At 42.7% G+C, this 24854-nt stretch overlaps 2 protein-coding genes across 2 annotated transcripts in view; one reads left to right on the forward strand and one right to left on the reverse strand.

The window, feature by feature from the left end:
• Positions 1 to 24854, forward strand: part of BPNT1 (3'(2'), 5'-bisphosphate nucleotidase 1) — a 178902-nt gene that overhangs the window by 47974 nt on the left and 106074 nt on the right. The gene's annotated exons all lie outside the window — the stretch shown is intronic.
• IARS2 (isoleucyl-tRNA synthetase 2, mitochondrial) overlaps positions 1 to 24854 on the reverse strand; it is a 109559-nt gene that overhangs the window by 43042 nt on the left and 41663 nt on the right. Inside the window, exon 13 of the mRNA XM_082249463.1 lies at positions 3405 to 3507. Coding sequence (XP_082105589.1) covers positions 3405 to 3507 — 103 coding nt within the window. The remainder of the gene's footprint in view (positions 1 to 3404; positions 3508 to 24854) is intronic.

Here is a 24854-nt window from a genome sequence, read left to right on the forward strand (position 1 = left end):
ATGTTTGATGTATGCAACAGCCGTGGCACTGCCCAACTGCACCCTGACACTTTTTCAAACGGTAGACAGACTAGTGTAAGAGTAAGGGTAAGATAGCATTTTTATGCACATTTAACTTTCAGGTAAAGGCATTCAAGGATGGTCCAAACAAGCCTTGGACCTCAAACAGCAGCCTCTTGATTTGCTTTTTGCTGAGAAGTTCTGCTGACCAACACTTGAGCCATAAGATCCTTTTCATGTTGACAGCCGTGGTGCCCACCCACGAAAGCTGCCATACGGGATCTTTCATGGCATCCACTAAGAAATTTAATGCTGCAGGCTGCATAGCCACTTTTACCACGGAGGATGCCTTAAAGAGGGCATCTAATCTCTTAAAGTCTAAAGGGCCATACACACTATAAGATTTTCTGAAGACTTTTTCCTTTAGACTTAACAAAACCATGTAATACAAGGTCAAACTTAAACACTTTCAATTTGTATGCAATCTGGCAGGCCCTTGCACTACATAGAAAAGGTAAATCTGAAGGAAATCTACCAACAAAAGTTGGATAGTGTGTATCCAGCTTAAGTATAGTAAAAAATAATAAAACACATAAAAATCAGCAAGAGAGACATGACTTACTAATAATGGGTTATATCCCTTGTACTGCTGGCTCCAGGTTTCCCTTAAATTTACCTCCATAGTTCCTCTGCTACTCCCACCCCACCCCCAACACTTCTGGGGTTATTAGAACTAAGGGTGCTGTCATATGCACTTATCAAGAGTGCCCAACAATGCCCGCCTTTTCTGTCCAGCTCCTCCATTCATAGAACACATCTATGAATGGAAGGGGCAGTCCTTTCAATCACACAACTGTCCTTCATTTATATATCACATTTCATTCACCAGGCCAAGCTGCAGAGCCTTCAGGGACTTCTCTTCCTCTCCAGGAGGATCATGGCCTGGACCACTAGAGCACAATGCCAGTTAGGTCACCTGGCAAAATGTACCCTGAGGATCACTGCCCACAGGATCGAGTGCTGACTGGAAGCATTACAGGATGTCCCCACACTTCCATGCAGGGTCTGGGGGTACAGTCCCTCTTGCCCTACTGGCTGTAGCAATCAATCCAGATGAAGCCCTTCACTGACCCATCAGGGGTGTTTGGAATAGTCCACAAAGCACGAAACGAAAGCCCATGAAAGGAGATATTCAGGAAGACAACTGTACACACATCAATCACCTAAGGACACTAGGTAAAAACTGAGGTTTAGCTGAGATGGGAGGCCTCGGAGGAGCTTCTTGCTTTTTTGCCAGTGTCTATTCACCTAAAGGTGGCAACATAACCCAAGTCATCATGAAAATGAAGTCTTCTTTATCCTGCGATGTACAATTAAGAAATGAAAACAGGCACTCTGTTCCATGCAAACTGCTACCTTGAACCCCATATACAATAAAAATGAAGCCACCAAGTAGAACAGAGGTTGATTTACTAAAATCTGGAGAGTGCAGAATTTGGTGCAGCTGTGCATGGTAGCCAATCAGCTTCTAACGTCAGCTTGTTCAATTAAGCTTTGACAAATAAACCCTGGAAGCTGATTTGGTTTCTGTGCAGAGCTGCACCAGATTTTACACTCTTGAGTTTTAATAAATCAACCCCTCTTCTTAGATATTTTCTCACAAAAGATATCCAGTAGCCACTTTATCAGATACAGCTGTTCAGTACTCAGAATACAGTAAGGTCCGGTTCACACTGATGCGATGCGGGAAGGCTGCGAACTCGCAGCCTGTTCCCGCATCGCACGCGCACCCCCGGCAGTTCACACTGCCATATGCGATACGCTGGGGGTGTCAATGTAATCTTAACGACACCCCCAGTTTGATCGCATATCGCAGTGCGATCGTGCAGTTCGCACAGGATCGGATCGCACAAGTGTGAACCGCTGTGCGATCCGATCCTGATGCGGCTGCAAAAATGCCTCCTGTGCGTGTTTGCTGCGGGAGCGATGCGAATTTAGCCATACAGTTTGTATGGCTAAACTCGCACCGCACAGCTGATCGCATGTAATGTCGGAGCAGTGCGCTCCGACATTACATGCGAACCCCGCACACGCACAAGTGTGAACCGGGGCTAATACTCTCTCTCTTTAAAAAAAAAAAAATTGAATTGACTGCAGTTTAGATTTAAGAAGTTAGAAGTGTTCATGGGTTTTGGTTCATAAGGACTTAGCTTAATAGTGCTCTGGTTTCTTTTGACCACGAACCTCTGGTTTCATGTCAGTAAGTACATATTTTGGAGTATAGTGAAAAATTAAAACACCTACTGGATTCTTAGAACCCTACAAGTTTTCAGGTGTTATACAAATAAAGTTTCACTTTAAGGCCCGGTTCACACTGATGCGGTGCAGGAACCGCATGAGATTTTAACAAATCGCACCGCATTCCTGTTCAAATCGCATGTAATTCTGCAACAGTGGAATTAGAGCCATTTATTCTGTATGGCTCAAATCGCACCGCATCGGCACCAAAATCATGCAAGACCCTTTTTTTGCCGCACCAGAATCAAAATACATGGGTGTTCCCACATATGCACTTCGATTCTGCAAATTTTACTGCATTTTGCAAACCGATTTTGATGTGGTGTAGAAACCACACAGAATTCATTGAAATTTCCGCACAGCATTAATAGGAACCAGGTCTTAAACTGAAAAAAACAAAACAATATGTTGCAAAGTTTTGTTTTAATGTGCTCATAGTCACAAATATGATAAACTAAAACTGCAAAGATTCTGTTTCCTTGCATTGAATTTATTCACAAAATAAAATTGTGGTATAGTAAAGCCCCGTACACACGCACAGATCGTCGTCATACAAACGTCGGCGGACGAAAGATCTGCCGATTGTACGCGTGTTAGTATGGTGCCTCCGACAGCTGTCTGCACACAATCCGCGGACAAGAGTCTTTCTTGCAAACATGAAAATTTTTGTCTGCGGACACCAGAACGGACGATTGTTCGCCTGTCAGTACAGAAATCAGCCGACAGACCGCAGATTTGCAAGACTGGGCATGCTCAGAAAATAAAAAACACAGGGAAAGTTAACCATTACATGACATCACTTCTGCAGTCAGCTGAAGTCTGCGGACAAAATTCTTGTGCTGTCCTTGTGCTGTCTTTGCACTTTTCAACAGACACCGACATCCCGGGGAGAAAAGACGAACATTTGTATGACGACGATCTGTGTGTGTGTACGGGGCTTAAGCTGGCAGGTTACACAGAAACCCTCCTGATTAGGATACACCTGATCCTCCTGCACAACCTAACACAAAAAAACAGACAAGCTATAATTGTTTACATCTGTCACTTTACAGCCAGTCACTACAAATTTGGGTACTTAATGAGGTGTACCCTGGCAGTGAGGATACCTGTTTAAGCACGGTTTTTGGAAGTAATTCTTCTATAGGGTGTGTCCACCATACATCACTACCATGCTGCTCCACCAGTTTAATGATATGCCCAATGCTGTGCCTATAAGGGAAAAATAAGAGATAGCATCTTGACGTAGAGAAGAGGTGTCACTTATGCCATTTATTAAACACATTTTACAATCATTACATCGATGAGCATTAACAGGATTTCCAAAAAAAAGTTTAGAAACCAAACATTTATATACATTTACAGTAAATTTATAACCAAAACTTTTTAATTTTTTTTATAAAAACAGGGAAGGATTAGAGCACCTTTCAAATTTTGAATATACTGAGAATTACTTCGGAGAGAGCATTTACATGTTTTAGGTTTTATGAAATTTTACTGTTCCGCTTTAGATCTATTTAAAAGGGAAGTATGGGGCTTCTAAAAAAAAAAACAAAACACCTGATCACCTAGATGGACACAGCATCGATCCAATGCTGCATCCATCCCCCGCCACCTCTGCACTGAGAACTAAGAAATCAAGCATTGCTCATCGCTCAGTTCTCCCTTCCGCTCTGAGCAGAGAGCGGTGACTGTCAGTCACCAGCTCTCTGCCCTACAACTCCAGCCCTCACTGGGGCACTGGGCTTGGGAGGGGAGGGAGCAGCTGGCTCAATTTTTCAGCAGTGCAGCTGTGAGGCTGAGCCAGTTGCCAGTCCAGGGACCTGGGTGGATCCTGACTGTAAAGTCAGGAACCTTCCCCTCGCCTGGACCGGCTGAGTGACGCTATTGGCTCAGAACAGGTCACACAGAGTGCGGAACGAGCTGCACTTCTGTGATTCAAAGGAGGATAGCCAAAAAAGCTTTGACCATACTTCTTTAGGGCTATGATTGTCTGCCTGTATGATGGAAATATGACTGGAAATCTGGTAGTATATGTGCATACCTAAAAAGTCAGTGCTCACGTGTTTTATTTTTGGGCAATGTGGAGATGCAATAGTTATAAGCCAAAGAATATATCCAGCAATTACGACATAGAGAACGATCCCTCTTGGACACAATTGCCTTTATGGTTCCTGTAATTATTTTTAGGTTCATGTGCAGCCAAAAAGCAGAACAGACTTCACACACCTAAACAAACCTCTGTATTATCAAGTTTCAGCACACTTGTCAGTTTAAACTAGTCAAGTAATTACGAGGTCAGTTTATTCTTGTGAACAACATCTAGTCATCATAAAGACAAACTTCACCTTTGGAATATCAAGGAACAAAGGCAGATCAGTGCAGATAGCACCGAATAAACATAATATAACACACCCAGGCAATGATTGTCTCTGCACTGATAAACTGCGGAGGGGAAAAGGTGACCAGTAATGAGATCATTCCGAGGACTGGGCAATGAGGAAGACACAGCGCCAATTGTGGAGTCAGCAATCTCTTGACAGAATTGGGTGAATTATCAAAGAGCATAGTGAATCAGGCAGCCCTTCCAACTTATTTGACAAGGTATTTGCAACAAAGCACCAAATACATTACTATGGCAAGAAATACACACTTAAAGCGGAACTTCACCCTAAAGAGGAAGTTCTGGTTTATGGCCTCTCCTCCCCCCCCCCCCTCCCCTCCTCTAACACTTTTGTGCTTTTTTGTTTTCTTGGGGGGGGGGGGGTCATTTAGGTGATTCCACCAGAAGTTGCACCCACCTACCTTGCCTGCAACTTCTTGGAACACATCATAGGTCCCATGAGGCTGAGAGCTATTCAAGCATGCGCAGTGGGAAGCCGCAAGGAGTCACAGCTGGCTTCCAACACTAAATATGCCAGCACTGAGGATTGCGCTGGATCCTTGGACAGGTAAGTTTCTCTTCATTATAAGTCAGCAGCTATAGTATTTGAAGCAGTTGACCTAATTTTTTTGCAAACAGGCTGATGATTCTCTTTAAGGTGGCCAAGGATGGGTCAAAATTTGGCCAGTTCAGCAAGGCCCAGACAAATTTTGAATAATATGTGGTCATTCTGGTTGTTGAAGAAGTTTAAAAACTTGTGTCGATCAGTGGCTGCAGCTACTGATCAGTGTATCAACTGATTTCCCCCATCCACACTAAACAGTACAGATGGAGGTACCTCTCTTGCTGGCTATTGTGATAGTTGTTGCTCCAACATCTGTCAGAATACTTGAATGGTAATTGCACCTGATTGGTTTCAGTCACTTTTTGGCTGAGAATTTCCCACCAAGAAATATATGGGTCGCGGTATATAGGGGTCCAAAGGGCTCCCAGTATATACACACATACACACACACAGTTTACATATACTTTCACAAGCTTAAGCCGGCCATAGATGGTTGGAATCCAATCCAATCCATCTTCGGGAAGGTTGATTGTACCCCAAATTCATCCATTGATCAACCTGGGTACAACCAGCATATTGCATTTCTAGCATGCGATTATTGCCAGCAGCTACAGCTGCTAACAGTAATTATTCTTGGCAGGGACGGCTCCCCGGGCCCAAAACCCAAGCCCCACCCCACCTGGAGAACACAATGGCTCCTTGGGAGGGATAGGAGGGACTCCCCAAAAAACACAGACTGTGCTGATGGGGGTATCGAGCAATTTTCTTTCTGGCAATCCTTGGTTGCTGGAAAAACTGCATAATCTATGGCCTGCTTTATATAACCATTTTCATTTTTGACACTTCAGCAATTTTGTCTTGCTTATTTAATAATAAAATTAAAACATTTTAAATAAAGTAAAATTGAAACTGTAATGTCTGGCTAAGTTGTCTGACAAAAATTGGGTCTCCATAGATGGCCAAATGGCTCCACAAAAGCAGACTTAACAAATCGCCTGAACCTGGTGGACAATTGACTGAACAGTGACTGCATTCTTTTCCTGCAGCTGCCTAAATACAATAGCCGGCAGTGGATATTCCTCCATCCACACTATTTTTTAGAGTAAAAGGGAGAATCGAGCCATGTATGGCAGGCTTAAAAAGTCAGGGGGTAACAACAAAAACATTCCTAGGCTTATGGAGGCAGCTTAAAGTGATTGTAAAAATAGCAAACATGTTATACTTACCTCCTCTGTGCAGTTGGTTTTGCACAGAGCAGCCCGCATCCTCCTCTGCTCCTCCTAGCCCCTCCCTCCTGTTGAGTGCCCCCACAGCAAGCAGCTTGCTATGGGGGGCACCCGAGCCGAGCTGCAACTCTGTGTCCATTGAGACACAGAGCTGCAGTTCAGCCCCGCCCCTCTCTCTCTTGATTGGCTGACTTTGACTCACAGCCACAGTAGCCAATGGCGCCGCTGTTGTGTTTCAGCCAATCAGAAGGGAGAGTCCCAGATGGCCGAGGGACTCATGGACATCGCTGGACAGAGATTAGGTAAGTATTAGGGGGTGCTGGGTAGGCTGCTGTACACAGAAGGCTTTTTATCATAGAATGCATAAAGATAAAAAACAAAAACCTTCTGACTTTACAACTCCTATAAATACAATGGTAGACAACAAGGGGGCGCTTGCAATTATATGGTATTTTAAAGGCGTAAATACTACAATAAAAGTTAATAGAGTCTCAAAGAAAATACTCTCTGTAATTGTCCTTCTCTACTCTTTCTGCTCCATTCAGAAGATGTATCTGCATTATCCATTAACTGAACAACCCTTGCCTACCATAAAACAAACTCATTGCACGCAAATGCTTATTCCCTTCATTTATATCACATATTCTCTGAAAACGTAATGCAATTCACAGCACAAATAGCTGACAAATATTTGCTAAACCCTTAATCATTAACCATGATTACTGGCCCAGATTTAATTGCTGGGTACTAAAAATAAAAAGAAACAAAAAAATGTGTGTAAATCATAAAAAATTAAAAGTGACTTTGCCGGAAAACCAGCATAGAAAGTGCAAGCAATATAAGGAGTGGTGTCATACGTGGGCAGACAAAAAAATTCCTCTGCATTCTTGCACTTTTACACCATTCTGCGAGTGCACAAACAGGTTCATGTTCACAAACCGAGCTAACGCCCAAATACATGAAACTTCTTAAACATGACAAGAACAAAATCGAATCCCATAGCAACTCAATTTAACAGTCCTGAATGGAGGCAGAAAGGATGAGAAGGTATGAACTATCTGTTGTGTTCTCATCTTTTCAACAGGAGAGCAACTTACAAGCAGTCTAGTGGCCAATATCCTTTAATACTGTGATCAGCAAAAAAATGCAGATAGGTAGCGCAGCTTACATCAGAGAAATCTAAAGTAAAATATATATATATTGGTGTTTTTTTTAATTTTGAAGTGGACCTCATGCTGTTTTTTATTTTCCATACTTTTTGATTGTCGGCTTTTTTTTTTTTTTCTTACAATCAGCTGTCAGTGGGTTAAGCAGCTGACAGCTGATGAGTCATTGGTTAGTAAGGACGCAGAGGCCGACTTCCCAGTTCGTTTCTTAGCAACAAGCTCAATGCGGTAAATTACGGCAATAAATAATGTGGTAATTACCGCTAAATCGAACAAATACCGCATTTGGTATTTAACAATAAATTCTTAGTGAATTGAACTTTCACAACTGATTTACCGTATGCGGTATTTTACCACATTTTAAATGCGGTTATTTAACTCTTACTGAATCAACAATGAAAAACAGGCAGGCAGACCCAATCGAACTGTTGGTGTAGGGGCCTAATAGTTATTTCATTATCCCAGGGCTTGACAAATTTGCTTGGAATCTAGGTGCCAGCTAAAAAAAAAATTAGGAGCCAGTTTTTTTTTTTTCGCGCATGCTGAATGGCCGGCTTCTGTCGGACCACCTGCCATACACACAGGCCGAATGGCGGTCAGTTTTTATTGAACTGGCTGATGCTGCCTGGCATTCAGCCCTGTGTACTTTATAGTACACACCGGTATCGGTACACATCAAGCCACGCCGGCTTGATGGTGTGATGGGCAGTGGCTCACTAGGGAAGAACAGTGCAGCAAGGTGGGGACGATAGGAGATCCAGTAACTCATGCCACCTTAGGACCCTTTCATACATTCATTTCATACATTCACCTCCACTAAGCGCAATCCGCTTGCTCATCAGGGATTGCTCCGCTAATCCCAGTTGAGCAGGCGGAGGACAGGTTCTGTCCGCTCCGCTATGCAGAGCGAACACTAACACAGTCCCGCTCTCCTCTATGGGGCAATCAGATGGAAATAGACTACCTGTCCCATTTCCATCCCATGCCATCTGATTCGATCCGCTGGATGGATGGAAAATAGGACTACCATCGGTCTGTTTTTGGCGGACAGGATCGGATCGGATGGCTGCGGTTGTCAGTGGACATCCACCGCTCCATAGAGGAGACTGAAGGTTTCTGATCAGGTCCACCTGAAAAACTGACAGGCGGACCGGATACGAAAGCCTGTGTGAAAGGGGCCTTCGGCCTCAATTATGCAGCACCTTATGGCACTTTTCCACTGCAAGTATCGGCTCGGCTCTACTCGGCCCTGCTTGGCCCGGTTTGCTTTTCCACTGCTGGTACCGCATGGTACAGTGTTGGAACGGTTCGGTACGGTACGGTGCGGTTTGCTTTTTCACTAAAGTAGTACTAAAGTTAAGTGGGTGGGAGGGATTCTCTGACCAATCAGTGGCTAGTAGTGACTGCATGCAAAGGATTGTGGGATATGGTACCAGTTATGGTACCTGTTGAAACCACAATCGAGTAGGTACTGTTTTTTCAGAGCCGTACCGTACGGTTCCATGCAGTGGAAAAGCGCCGCTGTACCGTACCGTTCCGACACTATACCATGCTGTACCAGCAGTGGAAAAGCACAAAAGCGTGCCGAACCGTTCGGTTCCATGCAGTGGAAAAGCGCCATTAGTCCGCACACCTGCGGGCGGGGGCCGCATGGCAGACATCCCAACCTGCAAAAACTAATTTCAGGGAGGTGGCACTCCGTCCGCTTGCCCCCCCACCCCCACTAATTTAACACAACTAGAGGATGATCAAATGAAATGCAATCAGTATACAGAGGTTTACTTCTTCTGAGAGATATTAAAGGAACACTCTGGTGGTAGGAGTCAGAAACACTGCACATGCTGGGATATTTACAATTATGTGCTGGGGGCTAGTTACACCTCTAGCACATATGACTTACTGCTGGCGGGTACTGCTGGCTGGTACAGCTGGTGGTTACTGCTGGTGGGAAATGCTGGCTCCTCTGAGAGACATCAACGGAGTGTGAGGAGTGGCGCTGGAGGAAGCATGCAGAGCTGATGCTTCCTGTATCTCTCCTCTCACAGGCAGAGTGCATTTGATAGGACGGAGCCAGAACTATACAGGAAGCAGCAGCTTTGTTCTGACAGCCCGGAGCTGGATATTGCACGGCACTTGCGGGTGTCAGGGAGCCGCAGCTTACATGTGAGAGACTACCACACCTCACGGGAGACTTGAAATTTCTGGCATGGGGAGAGGACACCTGCCGCAGTGTAGCCCAGGTGCCATGGCTGCTAATTCTAGTCCCCAATGCGACCTGGCGCCTGGGTATTATCGAACATTGCATTATCCTATTTGTGCCGATCATTTAGGGTCCCATTCACACTTTCTTGCTGTGCGTGGTGTGTTACATTCAGGCCACCCATTCATTTTGAAAGGGCTGCCAACACACAGGACCAAAACAAAAACTAAACATGCAGAATTTTTACCGACAGAGCACAACGCAACTCATGGTAATGTGCTACCCTGCATTGTAGTGTGCTTGAAAGTACGTGTGTGAGTGCTGCCTAATGCGTTGGGGTGCCATTCTAAAGAGCACTGCAGTGCACCAATATACAGAACATGTAGTGGGGAACACGCATGTTACTGCAAACAACCCAATCACAACGGTGTGTTTCGACCCCTAGAGCCCAACATTTAACCAAAAAAAAAAAAAAAATGTATGAGGGGGGGGGGGGGGGGGGGCTAGAATATCTGCAAGGTTTTGAATGCTGTGTGGTCTCACATATGAGGGAACATCGTGGTCAGTTCTCTAGCTGTGCTGGGAACTCAGCCTGCTTTCCTCTAATGATAAGATTTGTAATGAAACCCACCTCCCTACACAGCCATTAAAGTCAGCAAGCTGCTTTCTGTGGTGGCACCCAGTTCCTGCTGAACCTACAGAGATTCAAACCATGTATGGCTGGCCTAACACGTTACAAAAAAAATAAAAAAATTGCTTGAGTTTGGCATAAAGTGCTGGTGATCAAACTTCCCTAAAGCAAACCAAGAAATGATGTATAGTGGCAGCTTCATTAGAAAGCACTGAATTGTAGAAAACTATTAAATATAACAGGCTTTATGCATTAGCACCATATCTGGCACTTAAAGCATGTCGTAAATACCCAACCCAAAATAAATAGTCCCCAGCAAATGCCATGGCTGCCAGACAGTCAGTGCAGGCCTGACATGGATGTACAGAAGAATACCACACTGCTCAACTCATGACTTTATGATGCCAGTTGGATTTACTAAGCCAAATAATAGTTTCCATCTAATGCATACCATACTGACTTTTAATACTAAGTTCTCTGAATAATTTACCACTTGATTTTAGAGCCAGCCTTCAATTAAATAAAAAAAAAGAAAAGAAAGAAATACACACATGGCTCGTTTGCTCCTTGCTTAGGAACTTATCGGGCTGAAATCTGCCAGCTCCTCTCTTGGTATCAGAGTCCATAAAGGCGATAAGGACCCCTTGTAAAACTTTGCCCTGAGCTTATAAACCATTATCAGCCTATGCTTGCATTACGTGTCAATCGACGATTTCCTCACTCTGCAGGCTGTGTACGCGGGGGAATATAAGCTTCGTGACAGGAGCCAATCACTAGAATATTGATCATGGCAGAAGAGCAGACTTATCTGGCCTGGAGGCAGTCTTACATCAACTGCTAAGCAATGAAAAAGAAAACATTTCCTGCTCTTGACTGACACTCTTCCTGGATTTCAACAAAAGCACCTGAGACTGGAGCCTTCTCTCTACGCCACAGGTAGGAAATCGTGTGACAAGCTCAGATCCCTGCATTGTTCCACAACGCGCCGAGTACAACAGACGTTTTGCTTAATCGGGTACAAAGTTCTCTCCACCTTGCTGATTACAGTCACCAGGGACGAGTCGAAAGAGCCTTGTGAAGGGTTTGTATGGATGTCAGATGTTTTCATTCAGAAAAGTAGAGGAGTTAGGGAGTTGAGTATTTTTCTAACTTGCAGAGAAGCTCACAATGAAGTGTCTGTTATAGGGATGCGGATAGTGAAATTGTGATTTTTAGATACAAGAGATGCTTGCTTATTCAAAGCAACATTTACCAAATCTACTTTTATTTAAACTAGTTTATTTAATGATGGGTTCAACCAAAACTAAACCGATCAAATCCCACCCAATGTTTTTTGGTCGCAAGATCAACCGTGCTGCATCCATTACATGGGATCAAAATGTTCCTATTTAATTTTTCATGCATTCTACATTATAGAGAATACAGGAGAATGAAGGCTATTACTAAGTGCATAAGGGGTTGAAAATGGTGCATTAGCATTATGTTATTGGAGTTAAAAGATAACTCTGGGAAGGGTTTCTGCCCAGCAAAATTAACGGACGCAATGTTTTAAATTTAGAGTGCACTGATCCTTTAAATTGTGTTTCAGCAAATATTTTTTTTTTTAGCAAAATTTGGGATGTAAAATGAAAGGGGGAACTGAGTTATTACATTCTTGTTTTTAGGAGATTTTTTTTAAATGCTTTTTTATTACAAGAGAAGGCAATGGCAGGGTATAAAAAAATATACATATTTTTGAAAATATTGGTAGATACCATCTTTTTTTCCCCAGAAGAATGAAAATGCACCTACAAATTAATACATCAAAATAACAATGACTTTAAAAAATATATATTTTTTATATCTATCTATAGATATTGCAATGCCTAACCAAATGTTTTATGACTTACGACACCCTAGAGGTTAACATTTAAGGTTTAACAAGCTCAAAAGGCAAGCAGCTTGCTGGTTACTTAAGTCGGGGCTGCCACCTGGGCACAAATATGAGAATGGCACAAGCAATGGGCTCAGTCACTTAGCCGCTAAAGACAGAGGCAATGCAATTGTGACTGCAAACTCTACTTTCCCTTTAATGGAGCAGGTTATTGTTGAAATAGATGTTGGTATGAAGCCATTAGTACAGGGTATGACTCACAGGCCATGTGCAGTCTACACTCCTTTGATTGTTCTTTTATCTTTCTCTATTTGCAGGCATGTCAGCAACACGACACCTGAGGCTTCGGCAGTCAAAGTGGTACGGGACATGGAAATGAAGAGGGAAGGCCTGTAGTGTGTATCAGGTGTAACAGCAACTCCATGTGGACTGATTAGGATTCCAGTGGAGATGCTGTTACTTTTGATGGGCACTTGCTGACCAGCTAGGAAGAGGACTCCAAGTGTGCCCTGGAGAAAAAAAAGACTACATCCATATCCTGAGAGAACAACTCACCTGAATGATGGCTTAGTGGACAGTCCAATGGGTTTCACATACTTCATTCAAAATGGTAACCAGGAAGATGACCTATGAATTGACAGCCAGTTAGAATTCATGTGTCTGTCATTTCTGTAGGCCAATATTCTGGATACCCTCACCAGCAGAACTATAGATATCGTAAGGTGCTTGTAGGCCACTGTCTAGCCTTTCTCAACCTCTTTACCTTGGCAGAATCACTGAATTCACAGAAACCCAGAGAGTGAAAATTGTAGGCTCCCTTTTAAATTAGCAGTCAGAGGAAAAATGTCTCCCTAGCATTTTACAACGGTCCTATGCCAATGGCGCTGACAATTTACTTTAGTGCTGGAACTATGCATTAACTGAGGAAATCAACCACTGTCAATGAACTCCTACCAACCTTTAAGATGAACTGTAGGATTTCACAAAACCCTGGTTGAGAAAGATTGGTTATTAGTGTTTGGTGGTTTCTTTTAGATTGTCATGTGTGGTAGTTCCTGAGGAGCTTTTTAATAAATAAAAAAGGACAAAAGCTACAAGAGGAAAGGAAGGGTGGCCGAAGCTGATGACAGGCATTATTGTAGTCAGATAATCAAACTGCTGAACGATAGTTTTTCAGAATGATCACAATACAAGCATATGCACTCGTAACAGACTACTGTACTTCTACAGAGTTTCCTCCAGGAGGGACCTTAGAATTACATTTATTTAAATGAATACCACTGTTGGATAGACATGAGGAGGAATCCATAGGAATGGGTGTTAATGCTGGGGCAGTTCTCTGGAATTGTTATCTGGGATTACCGGACTCTTAGTGTCATTAAAAACTATCAATAAAAGGTGTATTATATGCTGTTCATACTCACTCTAGAATTCCCTTTCGGTATTCTGCAAAAAAAACTGATTGATCATGGGGTTCTCAATCTCTCCCTTCCGTCCATGTCTCCACTGGAGTTGGGAATTTCACAGAGCAGTGTTGGCAGTTAGTGCACATGCTCAGTTTTCAGTGTATTTCTACCCTGAGCATTTCCTCCCCATCACATCTGAGCAGCCCATGTGACTAAAGAGTCAGACATGTGGGGGTATACACAGTGGTTAATGACAGCCCACTCCCTCCCTCTCCATGCCCACTAACCAGCTAAACACAATGAGGGTGGGATATTACATCCTGATTGATGGAGGCTTCTCCTCCCTGTTATAATAAGACACAGGCTGGAAGGATGTGACACAGCCTGTGACTGGCAGAAATCTGTCCACACCATGTTATTGCTAAAAAAAAATAATAAAGATTTGATTTCAAAAATATATTTGTATGACAATTTCAAACAGTTTATTTATGTTATTTATTTCTACTCTGTATCCCAAAGGCTGTTTTTTTCTTTTGAACATATGACCAGTAGCAGAGGACTAGAAGCTCCTCCTGCCACTGTTTCCCTGTAAACAGGCTGGGAAAAAGCTGGATCACGTGACAGCTGTATATTCTATTAGGGAAAAAAGTACTTTGATTACAGCGTCATCATCCACAAACAGAAAGTGAAGGGATAATGTAAATTAATAAGTATGCACTTATTATCACTTTAAAAACTGAAATCATGTGTACAAAATTTGCGTAAAAGTGCATGCTATTATTTAATAAAGCAAAAGACTAAGAGTTGCGTGGCGTGTATCCCTGAAAATAGATCTCTATGATACATATTCACTTGTAAGAAACAATTTTTAAAGCTGAACTATAAGCAAAAGACCATCCATTAATGCAGTCAATAAAAAGCAACGGAATGTATCCAAATCCATCTTGTTGCTAGCTTCCAGTATTCCCCTGTACAGAAGGACTCAGGCTGCAAGTGCGATAGCCAGTACTATGAGCTGAACAGGCTCTACTACAGTGTGGAGGGACAAAAACATATGGCTATGTTGTGTGACAGGGGTGCCTGGATTACATGACTGCCTTTTCATGATTGTATTATAGTAATATTTATATTTCACAAATTACTCAACCACCCTGATCAGCAACTGATAAAATAATTTCTCAGACACACAATGCTTTGCATTCAAACAGACATATTTAGCTACAACTCCTAAAAGTTCTAATTCCCACCTCAATGTAGGGCAGCTGTATACAAGCACTGAAAAACGGGTACAGTATATTACATAGTACATTTTCTGTGTGTGCTTTGACTGTGTATGTGAACTTTTCAGATACGCTCTACCTGTGCATTCTCTGTATGCATTGTCTGCGTGGTCTGTCTATTGCCCTACTCAGCATGTGCTGAATGTATGCATTGACTCTGTGTTCTTTGCATGCTCTGTGTTGGCATGGTCAGTGCCAGTGTTCATTTCGTCGACTAAATTAACACTATTTTATTCGACTAAAATATGACTTAAACTAAAACAATTCAGATGACTAAAATACGACTAATACTAAAATGGCATTTGTGCCAATAGAATGGTAATATGTGCAATGGCATTAAAGTCAATTGAATTTTCCATCTTTTATGGGGTTTTTTTATATCTTAGCCCCGGTTCACACTTGTGCGTGTGCGGGGTTCGCATGTAATATCGGAGCGCACTGCTCCGACATTGCATGCGATCGGCTGTGCGGTGCGAGTTTAGCCATACAGTTTGTATGGCTAAATTCGCACCGCAGCCGCACCAAACACGCACAGGACCCTTTTTTCTAGCCGCATCAGAATCGGATCGCACAGCGGTTCACACTTGTGCGATCCGATCCTGTGCGAGCTGCACGATCGCACTGCGATATGCGATCAAACTGGGGGTGTCGTTAAGATTACATTGACACCCCCAGCGTATCGCATATGGCAGTGTGAACTGCCGGGGGTGCGTGTGCGATGCGGGAACAGGCTGCGAATTCGCAGCCTTCCCGCATCGCATATATGTGAACCGAGCCTTAAAGTCGCACTTCTGTTTGTTAAAAAACAATATTTTTGTTTATGAAACTTGGTTTTATTTATAAATACGTTATATACCACAACGGCTAGAATTTTGTCTGTAGTACATGTCCAAAACTTACCATAAATAACGGGATTATATTTTTACTCCAGGAGTATATAATGAGTTTGGGGATAAATAATGCATTACAATTTAACTAAACCCATTTGATTTTAGTCAACTAAAATGTACTGGAGATTTTAGTCTACTAAAATACGACTAAAGCTAAAACAATTCAAATGTCTAAAATACAACTAAAACGCCATTTCAGTCAAAAGACTATGACTAAAACTAAATCAAAATTTGATGTAAAAAATTAAAATTGGTCTGTGCTTTGTCTGTGTTCTCTGGGGGTCGCAAATTACTAGAGAATCTGCACGACAACAAAGTGGAAAAGAAGCATTCTCACATAAGTAAGAGGGCAGAGAGGTAGACAGTATATGATCCCCAAGGCTCCTTTCACATGGGAGATCCATTGGTTCATTCTGTTTACCTATTAATACACGGATCAAAAGTGGACTGCAATGTATACCTAAGGGTGGCAAGATGCAGGCAGATGTGTGTCCACCCATATCTGCCCACATCCAGGTCCATCGGATAGAACAAAATAATTTTTGCATCAAAGTCCACCTTTAGTGATATGCCTGGCAGGTGGAGGCACATCCACTTACATTGGGCTACCCTATGGATTACACGGGTCCGGTTTTATCTCCATCAAAAGATGGAGGAAATTTGCGATGGACACAGATGTCACATATGTGACACCAGTTTTCATTCTAATCTGACTCAACAGGGTCAAGTCAAGAATTCTCTGCTTGGATGCAAAGGAGGGCGTTTGTATGAAAGGAGTCTAAAGCTGACTGCAAGCAGAAATGGTCCTGCAACAGGAAATAGAAGAATCTCCTCTGCAAAGGAGAGCTGGAAGGTGGAGTGCATCACAGAGGAGAAGAGCAGACAGGAAGCTGAGCTGGAAGGTGGAGTGCATCACCGAGGAGAAGAGCAGACAGGAAGCTGAGCTGGAAGGTGGAGTGCATCACCGAGGAGAACAGTCAGGAAGCTGAGCTGGAAGGTGGAGTGCATCACCGAGGAGAAGAGCAGACAGGAAGCTGAGCTGGAAGATGGAGTGCATCACCGAGGAGAGGAGCAGACAGGAAGCTGAGCTGGAAGGTGGAGTGCATCACCGAGGAGAAGAGCAGACAGGAAGCTGAGCTGGAAGGTGGAGTGCATCACCGAGGAGAAGAGCAGACAGGAAGCTGAGCTGAAAGGTGGAGTGCATCACCGAGGAGAAGAGCAGACAGGAAGCTGAGCTGGAAGGTGGGGTGCATCACCGAGGAGAACAGTCAGGAAGCTGAGCTGGAAGGTGGGGTGCATCACCGAGGAGAACAGTCAGGAAGCTGAGCTGGAAGGTGGGGTGCATCACCGAGGAGAACAGTCAGGAAGCTGAGCTGGAAGGTGGGGTGCATCACCGAGGAGAACAGTCAGGAAGCTGAGCTGGAAGGTGGGGTGCATCACCGAGGAGAAGAGCAGACAGGAAGCTGAGCTGGAAGGTGGGGTGCATCACAGAGGAGAAGAGCAGACAGGAAGCTGAGCTGGAAGGTGGAGTGCATCACCGAGGAGAAGAGCAGACAGGAAGCTGAGCTGGAAGGTGGGGTGCATCACAGAGGAGAAGAGCAGACAGGAAGCTGAGCTGGAAGGTGGGGTGCATCACCGAGGAGAAGAGCAGACAGGAAGGTGGAGTGCATCACAGAGGAGAAGAGCAGACAGGAAGCTGAGCTGGAAGGTGGGGTGCATCACAGAGGAGAAGAGCAGACAGGAAGGTGGAGTGCATCACAGAGGAGAAGAGCAGACAGGAAGCTGAGCTGGAAGGTGGGGTGCATCACAGAGGAGAAGAGCAGACAGGAAGCTGAGCTGGAAGGTGGAGTGCATCACCGAGGAGAAGAGCAGACAGGAAGCTGGAGCATGCTCACTGAGGGTGTACAACTAATAAAGTGCAGTGCTGCTTACAGGAAACAGAAAGTGTTCTTCTTTATATCTACACCATATAGGATCTAACACTTTTCTAACTAGCATTACAAAAAGTGTAAACCATGCACAAATACTGTATTAAAAATACAATAATGTAATGCAGAACAGACCATAAAACTAATAATGAAAGAGGATTAGTTTATGTTTATGATTGAGCTAGAAAAGAACTACTTTGAATACATATATAAAAATATGCAAAAGCAAAGGCCAGTAAATTGAAATGCTTTAATGCTAATCTCTTAACAAATGTAACTTCCTTAATGCAAGAGCAGCTTTACCAGCTCTACTCCTGCATGTACTGTGCAGTCAGTCTATGGTGGAATAGATGCAAACAGTATGTAAGACAATATATGAGGTTTTTTTTTTAACTATCCATATAAAAGACTACTGTCTTCAAGAGTTGTCTCTTCATCTGTACATTGTTTTGGCCATCTCTTGGTAAAGGAAGGAAGCAAGCTTGTACAAACATAGTTAAAAATCTATTGATTTATTCATAAAGCTGATATTTAATCCGCTTAGATTTTGTTTTCCATAATTCCTACTTCCCCTTTTTAAAATGCTAATGAAATTTTCAATAAAACCTTTTCATTTTTATTACATACCTTATTTTAGAGCCTGTGGCATCGCTACTGGGCTACTGTGCTTTTCTATGCAGTGCTGGCAGATCATAATTGGTGGGAGGGGCCAGCAGGGTGCTGTAAATAGCTTCCTGAAACCATCACAGCACCCTGCCTCAGTACTTATCTCAAGATGATGCAAGCAGTGGGCTGGCTCTTGGGAGGAGTTATGCAAACAGCAAAATGCCTTAAAGTGGATGTAAACCTGATTCATGAAATCTGACCTGAGCACATATATCTATATATAGCCCTAAGTCTTGTGTGTTTCTCCTGCTCCATTCTTTTGTTATCAGCAGAGTTCTCTGACAACCGAGGTAAAGCCAGGCTGAATTTTGTGTCAGGGTTGGTGCTATAACTAGATTAGCAGAGAGCTGGTCTATTCACAGCTCATACCTTTCTTCCTTTGCCTATGTGAAGTAGTGGCTTTCCTCCAATCAACTGACTCACATTGTCTGCCAAGACTACATTCCCAGTGTTGAACAGAAAGAAAAAAATTCTAACACAATGTGCACTTTCTAAAGAATATAGAAAGCTGAAGACGGCAGATATACATGCAAAACTTATGTAGGGAGATTTATTTCATATCTGTGTATCATCTGAGGCTGTTTACTTCACTTGTGAGGGTTTACATCCACTTTTAAGCAGAGTTCCACCCAAAAGTGGAAGTTCAGCTTTAAGCATTCCTCACCCCCTTACATGCCACATTTGACATGTCATTTTTTGGGGGGGAAGAGCAGGTACCTCATTTTGACTGATAAACAGCTCCCATTTCTGCCCCGAGTGGAAGTTCTCCTTGACAGGTCCCAGAAGATTGCCCGGCCATTAAGGAGGCACAGCGTGACTCCTGCATGTGCATTGCCAGCCCGGCTATGAAGCCGCAGACTGTCACACCCAGGTGCCCACACTTGTGATGGCAGCGCCGGGGAGTGGAGGGGGGGGGGGGATTGAGGGTTCGTGTGGCTGTATCGCTGGATCATGGGCCCGCGCCGTGTGAGTTTAGTAAAAGTAAGCAGCTACACTTTTTGTATAAAATACAATACATTTAATAAACACAAATACTACTGAAACACCGCTTTAGTGAGTGGATGTTTGTTTGGAGGAGTGGGTGTTCCTAGGCAAGTTGTATTGGCATGCAGACCATCCTAGATAACATCCACATGTGACGCTGAAGCTCCACAATTTAGGTCCCTTTCACGCTTATGCGACATAAAAGTCACACGATTTTACCGCGATTTTGCTGCCTCGGTTTTACCGCGATTTTGACTGGACTTGAAGCAATGCCTATGTCTTTGGACCTCAAAATGCATTAAAATTGTCCCAAAGTAGTGCAGGGACTAATTTGAAGCCGTTGCAACTTGGAAGTCGTACAGATATGAATGGTACTCATTGGAAACCATGGGAGTACGAATTGTCATGCGACTTTGCAATCCCAAATCTCAGGACAAGTCGCACAAGTGTGAAAGGGGCCTTAAAGATAATAAATCCAATTAATGAAAGGAACGGGCCAGGGAGAGTTGGGCTAGGAAGAAAAGAGCAAGTTAATATGGTGGGCTCGATCAGACTTGCTGCAGCTTCTAATGTACACAGAGAAACTCACAGTGTGCAGTAAAATCATAGTAAGTGATTTCAGTACAGAAATTATCCTGTACAACTGTGTAAGGCCTCTTTCATACGGTCCGCCTCCGTAGGCGGATCCGTGTTGCTCAGCGGGGATCGCGGATCGGCGGATGACAGCTCCGTCTCCGCTTGCAGAGCGGAGAGGGAGGTGTCTCAGCCCCCGCTGCTCTCTATGGGGAATCGGATGGGAGTGGACCGCCTGTCCGCTCTCATCTGATCCGATCCCCAGGACGGATGGAAAATAGGGTTTCCATCCGTCCGGATTTCACGGACAGGATCGGATACGGATGGCAGCGGGTGTCAGCGGAGGTGTCTCCGCTGACACCCGCTGCCCCATAGGGATGCATGGAGGATCCGATCAGATCCGCCTAAAAAACTGACAGGCGGATCTGATCGGACCGCCCGTGTGAAAGAGCTCTAAGACTTAATGCAAGGCTGGAGTTCAGCTTTAGCAAAAGCAGTGCTCAGATGACTAAATGAACAGGCAACAAAAGCAATGGACAACAAGAGTGAAAACAATGTCAATCTGGCATTCAATCGCAATTAAAAATACGTTAACATTTAAAAACATTTCCACCTACTATATGAAGTTGGTGTAAATCCCATAACTAACTTATAGTTACAAGAATAAAGTCACAGTTCAGTATATGCACTGAAATTCTGTAAGTTAAACTGTGAAAGTACCATAAAATCACGTCACACAATATTTTCGCATTGCTTCCAACGTTTGCCTATACATAAACCAAAGCCCTACTTCAGCACTGGGACTGGTCACATGATTATGGAAGGCGGACCCACTAATTCTCAAAAATTACACTGCAAAAGGCTATATTAATATCTACAGAACAAAAGCGGGCATGAATCTTCGATAAAATCTGCAATGTGTACAGCTGACCCAAAGTTTTTTTTCTTTCTTCCAACAAAAATGTACCTTAACTTTAGTCAAATACACTGGCCGAACTTTAAAAAAGCACACAAAAAAAAAACATTTATTGAAGAGGCCCACAAAACAAACCACATGGGTATTTTATGGTTGCAATGGGTAAGCGTAGACTTGGTTGCCTTGGGATACTGCTCATTCATTGTACAACCTTACTGAATGAGTCAGAATATCCAAATTAGAAATAATTCATATCAAATGCAAAACCACCATCACAGTAATACTTAAACATAAAAAGAAATTCAGTAAGCCAGGTTAAAAAAAAAAAAACTTCTTTTAAGAAGCGCTGACCTTTTACCTGACTGTTTTAGATGAGAGATTGTCACGCACATTTCCTATAAATCCACTCACGTGACAGACAATAAACCTCTGCAGTCCAGCCAGATACAATTAAAACATTATCACTTCCTCAGCAAATGATAGGAGTGAACCGAACAAATTCAACCTTCACCCCTTACACAAGTTGTTTGTTTTATACCTTCCGGCCAAACCACAAAACACCACAAAACTACCGGAGATGGAGGAGCCGCGCAAACATCTCCTCTAGAAATGCAGATCTAGTATAGCTGGACTGTATCTGAAATGAATTTGCAAGTAAAAACCTAAGCAGGGAAGTCCTAACTCCAGGCAATGTGATGGAGCAGCGCAAAATACACCTAAAATACAACTCCAGGCAAAAATCTCCCCAGAATGACAGCATTTCACTGGCAGGAAGCAAACCTGCTGTCAAGCTGGCTTTATTCCAGAGCTGTCAAATCAGTTTAAAATGCAAAAGTGAGAATATCGGTGCAAACAATTAACTACAAGGATCCAATAAGGTGCAAAATAAAGCTGCTATACCAACTTAGTTTACCACTACAAAGCAATATCAAATATGTACAGTGCTACATGAACCAAAGTGCACTCAGTGATTATATGTAAACAAAAAATTTATATTTTTTATATATATCATTTTGATTGATATTTATCACATTACTAGCACTTTATTGGCACTGTAGCACTTTATTAATATTAATTGCACAGATGTCAAATCATTTTGTTTACATGCTGGGATTGAGGAATTATTTTTTCAGGCCCACTCAGATATAAGTGCTGCAGGTTTCAAATTTCAGAATTGCGGGCCCATCTCTGCCGCCTCCTTCTCTCAAACACGCCATAAATTATGCAATTTTCTTTCCGCCAACCATAGGCTTAGGGGGGAGAAAAAAAAATAGCTTTATACCTCTAATTTAGTCAGTGTTGTGACTGGGAAATCCCTCCCGCTGCACTATTGTATTTCGACAGCGGGAGGCTTCCCCACCGACAGAATACAACGATAACTGCCAACGGCTATAGCGGGAACCGGACAAATTTTCATCCATCTATGAGGAGCCTAGCACACATGGGCTAAATGTCGGGAGGCATTGGTAGGTTCAATAGAAACTGGACGACATTCGTCCCGTGTGTACTGGAGTCTGTCCAACAGAAACTGACCTATTGAAGGGACATGACCATAAAAGGTCTGTAGATTGGCTCCCGATCAGCGCTCTAGTTATTACAGCGGTTCCTCCTGAGCTGTCATGTTTTTCTTGTTCAGCCCTGCTGGGTTGAATGAAAAAAACTACTGGTGTGTACTAGGCTTAAGTCATTCACAAATCAGAGCCTGGGGCCATATGTTTTGTGGAGGAGAGAAGGGGTGGAGATGTGACCATAGCACTGGGGTCCTGCAGCACTTACATCTGAGTGGGCAAGAAGTAAAGCGGGAGCTCTGCTAATCACTGCATGTAAATGAACAGATTTAGCAGCTGTAGAATAAAGCCAGCATGACTGGTTATACAGAATGTATAATTGCTGTAATACCAGTGACGATTTTTTTGATGGTGGCGAAGGGCACAAAGACAACAGATACCTGGACCAGTTATCGCTGTAGCCGTACAGCAAAGAAAGAGTTAGGCATGAACCTGTTGTGCATACTTGTAGATTATAGCAAAAGCTCAACCCCACCATGAAGTTTACTTCCGCCTTACCAAATCAATATTTAACACACAGTGCACCCATGACAATAGATGAAATATAGGTTGTCTAAAACGTGGGCATGGCAGAAACTCTTATTTTCAGGCGGTCTACCCCTAATTGAAACTTTATACAGTGATATACTTTATACAAGAGAGAGGAGGGGAGAAGTAAGATGAGTTAAGGTGGGGATAGATGGATCGAAATAGGATTAGTGTGTGGCCGATAGTGTTTGACAGAAGTCCATCGTGTCAAACCTTTATTATTCAGTGTTATTCATTTAATACTTTATATTTATTTTTATTTATATGGGTTGCACCATATTTGATAGCGCTGCACTATTTTTTGCTTCATATTGTCTGATTTACTATTGATCAAGTGTTTTCAGCTGCTTTCACCATTAATAATTTATTTGATCACTTATCTACTCACTTTTAGCGCAAGATCTTTGTTGAATTTGCATTGTGTCAAATAAACTAGTTAGGGCTCTTTCACACGGGCGTTCCTTTTTTTTTTGCCCGATCAGGTCCTTTTTTTTTTTTTTGTAACGGACACGGATGACACTTGTGTCATCCGGTCCGTATGTCCGTTTTTCATCCCATCCGTTTGCGGATGAAAAACTGACATAATGCATGTCTATGTAAATACGGATGTCTGCGGATGACACCACTGACATCCGTTTTTGCTTCAGCTCCGTTTTTTGAAAGGAAGAAAAAATAGGGTTCTCCTCCGTTCAAAAAAACTGAACTGAACTGACAAAAAACGGATGTCAGAGGATGATCATCCGATGACATCCGTATTTACATAGAGATACATTATGTCCGTTTTTCATCCGCAAACGGATGGGATGAAAAACGGACATACGGAACGCCCGTGTGAAAGAGCCCTTAGAAAACTTTTGTTGATCATTAGCTGCAGCCACTGTGAATCAGTGTATTCTGACAGCATTGAGACCTGCTCATCTATGATCATCTATGGCCAGTTTTACTCATATGACCCAGTGTTAATTTCGTCGACTAAAACCGACTAAAACGTTTTCGTCGACTAACACAATTCAGATGACTAAAATACGACTAAAACTAAAATGGCATTTTAGTCTTAAGACTAAAATACGACTAAAACTAAAATGGCATTTTAGTCAAAAGACTATAACTAAAACTAAATCGAAATTTGCTGCTAAAAATTAACACTGGTGCATGTTCAAAGCATAAATAATAACATATTAGATTTTTCACTCCAGGACCAGCAGTAGTATATAATGAGTTTGGAAATTGTAGAGAAATGCTTAAATAATGCATTACAAATTACAATTGAACTACACCCATTTGATTATAGATGACTAAAATGAGTTTTAGTCGACTAAAATGTAGGGCGTTTTAGTCGACTAAAATATACTGGAGTTTTAGTCGACTAAATACGACTAAAACACTTGCAGAAGACTAAAATAGGACTAAAACTAAAATGCCATTTTAGTCCTAAGACTAAGACTAAAACTAAATTGAAATTTGCTGCCAAAATTAACACTGATATGACCCCCTCAGCTGCATGGATAATCTGAGCCTGCTAAACGCTGAAAAGCAGGCTTTAATTTCAGAAAATAGTTAATAGAAGAGTGTGTGGAGGAGAAATACAGGGACTGCCGTGGCTGATCTTTCATTCTGAAAATGCTAGGTGTTTGGCTCTTATGCTTATCTATCAATTACAGGTGACCTGGAACAAATATCAGATCAAGAGAAAGCAAAGAAACCAGAGTCAGCCAAGCATTTTCAGGTCAGTGATAGCAGCCAATATATTTTTCCCAAAATAGTTTTTATTTAATG

Source organism: Pelophylax lessonae (genome assembly GCF_965119305.1).
Source record: "Pelophylax lessonae genome assembly, chromosome: 3".
In the NCBI taxonomy this organism is placed as follows: domain Eukaryota; kingdom Metazoa; phylum Chordata; class Amphibia; order Anura; family Ranidae; genus Pelophylax; species Pelophylax lessonae.